At 43.3% G+C, this 7,683-nt stretch overlaps 1 protein-coding gene across 1 annotated transcript; it reads right to left on the reverse strand.

The window, feature by feature from the left end:
* Positions 1-293: 293 nt before the first annotated feature.
* Positions 294-7,379, reverse strand: LOC135261266 (beta-centractin). Its single transcript, XM_064347381.1, has 11 exons — positions 7,195-7,379; positions 5,532-5,596; positions 5,355-5,430; positions 5,039-5,164; positions 4,651-4,775; positions 4,297-4,513; positions 3,772-3,864; positions 3,345-3,519; positions 3,165-3,226; positions 2,868-2,908; positions 294-2,256 (listed from the first exon to the last, which is right to left on the reverse strand). Exons 1-11 carry the CDS (start codon positions 7,240-7,242, stop codon positions 2,154-2,156), a joined length of 1,131 nt encoding a protein of 376 aa, XP_064203451.1. The 5' UTR covers positions 7,243-7,379; the 3' UTR covers positions 294-2,153.
* Positions 7,380-7,683: the final 304 nt, after the last annotated feature.

Consider the following 7,683-nt stretch of genomic DNA (forward strand, 5'->3'; position numbering starts at 1 on the left):
TTGTGTTAAAATACAGAACTAACACCACTAGTAGGCTACCCCGTGTTTATATAATTATCCTGACTGAAGAGCATGATCGTTTTCATTTTAAATAGTTTATTTTCAATAAACTTTTACATAAAACAAATACACTTTTTGTTTTCAGCAATTTACGTTATTTAAGCACATTATTCAGTTGGTCATCTTCAAGCACACTGTACCTTCTTAATCGAAAATAAAGTTATTAAATCACACAACTGGATATTGAAACCAACCGCAAAACAAAACTGTAAACAAAAATACAACAAGAAAAGTCCATTTCAGACAGCAGTCATTAATTTATTATAATGAATACAAAATTAAAAGTAGAAGCAACACTTGAATATTGTACATTTCAGTCCTATTTTGTTTTTTGTTGTTGTGCCATTTTAAATGTCCTTTATTTTTAGCAACAATATTAAGGGCCAATGTATTTCTTAGCCTTAAAAAATATCCAAGCACATTTATCTTTCCAATGCAGATACACAGGCTATCAATTTCAAGGGTGGGAGATGGACAAAATAACCTGAACCACAACCCACACCACACCACCGAATGCCTTCCTCCCACAAAATTACTACTGCGTGTGTTCAATTTTGCTTGCACTTACAGAATAGAAACACGTATCCCCTTTTATCTACAGCAGGGCTACCCAACCCTGTTCCAGAAGATCTGCCATCCTGTAGGTCTTCACTCCAATCCTAACAAAGCCGCAACTAGAGATCTCATTGAACTGCTGGTCAGCAGAATCATAGAATCAGGTGTGCCATATTAAGTTTGAAACGAAAACCTACCACACAGTAGACATCCAGGAACAGGGCAGCGTGGCTCTGATCTACAGTAACACTTTCAACATTACACTATTGATATTAACATATGTAAGGCTACAAGTTTTTATTGGGGAACTCTGAGAAAGCAAAGGCAGGTCGCTGTAAACTAGTTTGGCCCAAATACTCTCTCTGTTCTAAGTGGGCATTCATTACAATTTCCAGTCAACTTTCAATTTTCTGGCATCGCCCCCCTCCTCCCAAAAAAAGTTACCATTTTGTGGGTCCTCAGCCAAGGTCATAACACCTTCAAAAGGCCTCCTCACAACTGGTTCACCTCAATCATGCCTGTCATGTGTGGAGAACTAAATGTGTCCCAGACAACTGCTGCCAAAGACAGTACATCTACTCTAATGATCCACATCAAGCTTTAGTGTTGTTACCCACAGTGTTTGTGCAGGACAGATTATATAACCAAAAGATCAGCAGTGATTAACTGCCCCGTGGTCCAACACAAAAGGCTAAAACTGGAACTATGACTGCTGATAGATGCACAATATACAGTATGCCATTTTCGATATATCTATATATGAATGCGAAAAATTGGTCACTACAAATTGGTAACTACTTTGAAATTATGATCAAGCTCAGATTCAGATAAAATGCTATCCCCTTACTTAAGACAGATGGAGACACATAAAACAAATACAGTGTCAAAGAAGCATAGGAGTGTGAGTTATGGTAAGCATTTTCCTGCCGTCAACTTCTTCATAAACCGTTAAACTGCTCGTGTCATTGGTGAACAAATGATATCAAAGACTGAATCAGGAGACTACTTCCTCTGACATAAATGCACCCTTTATACGTGCCTCAACAATGGCAGGCCTGACATGCTGAAAGAAAAGCAAGTACCTGCCCCTTTTGGAATGGATTTTATACAGTAATGTACAACAGAACATTCACCTTCATCATTGTCATTAGAATGGATATGATAATATCATAGTGGGCTCACCAATATCAGTATAATAAATACTTGCATCTAGCAGTATAGCCTTGCCCCGAATGTGTACAAAAAAGGTCCACAATCTTGAGATGCAACTGAAAGCCTTATTTGTAACTGAAGTGGGAAGGGGGTCTGCATGAGAATGCCTGCCCTAACCCTTTGCAAGTCCTGACTGGTTCCCCGAGACATGGGGGGTTCGGTGGGTGGGGTGGGAGGGGTGTGGTTATAGAAGGCATGCCAAGCTGCACAGGGGGGGGCATTGCCTCTCCTTGTGCAGAGGGGTAGAGAGAAGGGAGGCATTTAGGAACTGAAAAATTCGGACCAGAGGGTCTGGGCAGGGTTGGAATGCCAAGCAGCCTCTCTGGTTAGAAGGTCTTTCGGTGGATGGCACGGGCTCTGTCCTCCTCGTACTCCTTCTTGGAGACCCACATCTTCTTGAAGGTGTCCAGTGAGGCCAAAATGGAGCCCCTGTACAAATTCAGTAAGAGAGATGATCAGCTAAACTGGAAGGCCTAGACATGGGTTGAACTTCGTTATAATCCAAATATACACAACCCATACAGACCCATATAGATTTTTTTGGAACATTATTTGAGGTAAATAAAATGTCTGTTTTGAATCTGTAAGAGAGAATGTGAAGATTTCACTGAAGCAGGAGGGAGAAATGACAGCATGCACTTTCCGTTGGTTTTACAGCTGAAAGTTTTAGCATGCCTTAGTTACAGCCGTAAGTGCTGGAATACTGGCTTAAATATAAATGACTTGCATTCAGACTTGCATTGGAAGTCTTAGAACAGTGAACAGATATAAGTCCATTGTTCACAAAATTTAATGCTACTATATTTTAAGCTGATCAATAAACAATACATTTCAAAACAATCACAAAATCAAATTTTGTAATAAATATGGAAGGCAATTATACCATATAGCAAGTTACAGGTTGGCGAGGTATACCCATAATTATACAGCACTGATAATTTGGCAATTTGAGTTTTACATACTTTTGCAGGATGTGAAGGGGATGGTACAACACCATCTAATGATGTGTCCAATGCTGATTAAAAACCTGAGGCTCTTACCCAATCCAGGTGGAGTATAATCTCTCCTGAGGTGCAGAGATCTACACAGGACAGAAAAGAGAGTCAAATAATTAAAATTTGGTTAAAAGGACACAGACCCCCTTTCACTATAAAGCTGGAACCAAGTTAATTAGCCCAGTTCTCATACTGAGTAGTGCACGTGCAGTAGGACACAGTCCAACAGTAGAACTGCATGCGCTTCAAAAAGCCATTCACAGAAGATGGTTACACACAAAGGATGGAACAAATAATAGGCTGTTCCTCAGGCTCAACCTCCAACAGGAAAAAGGCGATCACCTTTATTTTAACATCTTTGGGTGCCAGTTTCTTTACTTCGCTTAACAAACGGTCGCCGAAACCTGGAGAGAGAGAGACACAAGAGGCGGTGGAGTGAGAGAGAAGTCGCATGTGAACGCAGAGAGAAGCACTCCAGAGACACAAGGGACACGGAAGCGGGCGTCAGACCGCACAGGGCACCTTTCAGGAGCGTGGAGCCGCCCGACAGGACGATGTTGGAGAAGAGCGTGCGCCGCAGGTCCATGTCTGACTTCTGGATGGCGAAGGCCAGCACCTCGTGGATGCCCTCGCTCTCGTCCCCGATCAGGTCTGGCCTGAAGAGCAGCTCGGGGGCCCGGAACCGGGCGGGTCCGATCTGCAGGAGGGATGACGCCGGAGTGACAATCAAGCACCTGCAGCGACTGACGCCGTCTAACGAGGGCGAGTTCATCGCACAAGCATCATGTTATTTTGATTCCAAATCATCAGTTCTGTGACATCATGTGGAATGCAAAATTAAGCGGACGTATGTGGGTGATAGGAGCCATCTTAAAATGAATATGTTGGCTGCTGGTGGGCGGGCAGCCGGCTCTCGGACTTGCAGGTTTGAAGTGCCAGTGAGACTCACGTCCAGTGTGCTGCCGTCGGGCAGAGTGTACTGTGCCTTCTCCGTCTCCAGAGTCTCGTCCTTCTGGGGGTTCAGGGACAGGTAGCACGCCCTCTGCACAGGGACACAAATAAAATCAAGTCCCTACCTGTGTCTTTGCTGTTTCTGATGGAAAAACACCACAAGCTAGAAGAGATGCTGCTCGACACATTGTGTACAACTGTTAAGAACCACAAGGACAATGATCACTCTCATGCAAAGTGACAAAGTGTTAACAATTCCAAAAAAACATCTGTTTTTATGGAACAAAGACAGGACAGTGCAGACTTCGGTCCAAGTGCTCCTGATGATTCTGGATAACTTTCAACAAAACTATCCAAAATGTCCAATCAAGAAATAATTATTTCTTCATGAATATTGATAAAAAAAACTTGGTTTTCAAATGACCAGTAATCTGCAGGAACTTTACTCATGTCTAATGGGTTTATGCGTTGCGAATGATTATTTGACCCGAGTCTGGGACAGCGGTGAGTCTTCCACACGTACCTCTTTGATGGTGCGCACGACCTCAAACTCGGCCGAGGTGTGGAAATCGTAGCCCTCTTTACGCAGGAGCAGCCGCAGGTAGCGCGACACGTCGCGCCCGGCGATGTCCACCCTCATGATGGAGTGGGGGATGGCGAAGCCCTCGTAGATGGGCACGGCGTGGGTCACCCCGTCGCCCGAGTCCAGCACCACGCCCGTCGTTCGGCCCGTGGCGTATCTGTGAAGCAGGAGATCAATCATACGCCAACATCCACCAGCGAGTCCAATCCCTTAGCTTAACAACTTCGCCCTTTGCCAGACAGTCAATGAGATCAGATATGCTGGTTTGGTTCTGCTACCGGCTCTGCTACTCACAAGCTCAGAACGGCCTGCATGGAGATGAAGAGGGCGGGAACATTGAAGGTCTCGAAGAACACTTCCGCTGCCCGCTCTCGGTTCTTACTGGGGTTCAGCGGGGCCTCTGTGAGCAGAACAGGATGCTGGGAAAAATGACAGGACAGTGAGTAAAACAGTAAGCACAGCACATCACATAATGTAAGTTTGGTGTGTTCAAATTTCCTGAAAATGGAAATCCTCAAGCTGTAACTAATTTAGCCGTTATTAACTTATTTCTGTTCACAAGAGGGCTAAAATCCCTGTGCAGTGGTAAATTTAGCACTTTCGTTCTAACAGCAGACTACTTTCCCTGAGAGAGGATAGCCAGCCTGAAGCATTGTGGGAACTGGGGAAATGATAGACCCACCTCCTCAGAGAAGGTCTGCAGCTGCTCCTTGGAGTAGACGTACTGCCAGATGCGCTCCATGTCGTTCCAGTCCTTGACGATGCCGTGCTCCATGGGGTATCTCACCGACAGCAGCCCCCTGTGCTCCTGCAGCCACAAATACACACACAAAGGCACTACTGAGGCACTCAATTATGCGAGATTGAGATGCTAGACTTAGGCTCTGTACGGTCCTCTTTGAGCTTAGTCCTGAAAGGCAGTTTCAGAGATGGGATTCGCTGCAGGCAGCATCACTGGTTTACGTCATGTAGGACATGGAGAACCCTGAGACCACTACCTCAGCTTTGGGGCCAATGAAGAGGTCTCCTTCAAGTGCTCCCGCCATCACCCTCACGTGCTTGGGACGTCCCACACTAGAAATAAATGGCAGAAGGATGAGTCACAGAACTCGCAACAAGCATCATGACAGAAAATAAGTGACAAAGCATGACGTCATAATCTGAAGCAGGCTTACTAGTTTGGGAAGCAGTATTTGGGGATTTGGTCTCCAGCAAATCCTGCTTTAACCACACCCGAACCCTGAAAGAGGGAGATATCACAGTCATAACTATGCAGAAACCCAGGCTGAAGCCACATGGACAGGCATGTTGTTACAAGAGGAATGCATGAATAATTTTGACCGGTTTTTGCAAGCATGCATTTCTTTCATTGCCACTGCTCTTGGGGGCATTAGAAAGTGCACAGGTTTTTTTTTTTTTTGTATTCCACAAACACCACATTACATTTGCACCACACCAGTGCTGACATTTGGATGTGTATACTGCATTCTGTAACAGAACATTTAGGCCAGGACTAGACTATAAGTGCTCCTCTTGTTTGCTGCCTGGTCATAGGACAGTGCTGCAGGGTGCAGGCCAACAGCAGTCAGAACTCCCTTTCACTTCCCTCCACGCTTCCTGACTTCTCCCTACGCTCACTGGTGCAGAAGTTGTTTGCTTACTCAAAATTCTGGAAGGCTGTCATGGGCGCCTGCTATTCACCAATAAATAAAATAGCCACCCCACAAGACTTAAGGATTCACGGTGAGACCATTTTAAATGTAGCCTGTATAGTCCAAGCACCAAAGCGACTGCACTTAAGTGTAAAAGCCTATCACCTGAACCATGAATTGTCTAAACATATAATACACTGACGATATTCCAGTATTCATTCTTTCATACTCTTTTGTTTATGTCATTAACAATAATAACTAAAGTCAATGTTAACATCAAATAGTAAAGTTATAGTAAAATATAGTTCTAGAGCTGACTTATACTCCTTAATTAAATCCATACTGACTCAGTCGCATGGAAAACTTCTCCCAATGCTTCTGAAAATGTGATGTTGATGAATGCCTTGTAAAACACCAACGGTAAATACGTACTGCTAAAAGGTGGGATTTGAACAGGTAGCCAGCTTGTTTTAGTAGCTAACCGTCAGTTATTAGCTACAATTGCAATGCATTAAGGCCGTTTAGAGCAGCCATTTACAACCGAGGGAAACACATGTAATGGAATAAAATTGTTACATCATCCCGACTAATACACAGAATTTCGACTTTGCATCCAACGTTATTTTAACCCATTAACGTTAGCTAACTAACACAACTAAGGCGGGGTTCGCTGAGACAGCTCATTATCCTTTCTCTGGCAAGCTAATTCGTTAGCTACTTCAAACGGTGCAAGCCAAGCTAGCCGGACACAGAACTATGTTGTCAGTAACTAGCTATCTAATTTAGTCAGTATCGTTACAAAATAACGCGTGAATAAAACGTAACGTGTTTGCAAATGCTGTTTGCAAATTTACGAGCTAGATATTGTAATGAAATAGGAATGTCATTGATTTGCTGCAAATAGCTAGCAAAACGACAATGCCACTGCATCTCTTCATTGTTTGTGTAGAAATTTTAGCTTGCAGGTTTTAAACCAAACGCTCCCTAATTAGATAACTAACTAGTGTGGGTTCCCTTTAACAATAATATTTCGTACAATTCCGATAAAATGACAATGAAAGCCAATTTATTTACGTATAAATTAGCACAGCTACCTAGCTAAACAATGACTACAGTAGGGTGTAACGCTAGCAGACTAGCTAGCTAGAAGTAATGTTAGCTATACATTTAGCAGGTGGTTACTTACATTATCAATTACCACAGGTTGATTAGCTATGATGTCATAGGACTCCATGATGACTTATAAATATTTTGTCTTTATCGCTATTATTTCTTTATTTTATCCAACCATGTAAATATCCCCGTGTCACTTCTAGATTCTAGCGGCCAGCAGTTCCTTTCCTTTCCTGTCAACCGAACAACTTGGTTCTGGGCGTAACCTATCCTCGACAGGCACTCAGATTGACCAATCGCCAATAGTTATAAGAACTGAATCTACAGAATGCGACTAGAACTAACCAATAAAATTAACAGTTTGCCGTATACAAGCATGATTTTCATGGGTGTTCCCTGGTTACTGGGGTTTTGTTTTTGATCCGTGTGCGCTGATTCACTGATTGTATTAGATATGGATCGCCTATGCTGTAGTTCTGCGCAAAAAAAAGTCTTCACCAGAATTGTTATTGAATATCACTGGATTCGCTAGGACGTACCCAGCACTGATGGCAAAATTCAC

This window comes from Anguilla rostrata, chromosome 8, assembly GCF_018555375.3.
Source record: "Anguilla rostrata isolate EN2019 chromosome 8, ASM1855537v3, whole genome shotgun sequence".
Lineage (NCBI taxonomy): Eukaryota > Metazoa > Chordata > Actinopteri > Anguilliformes > Anguillidae > Anguilla > Anguilla rostrata.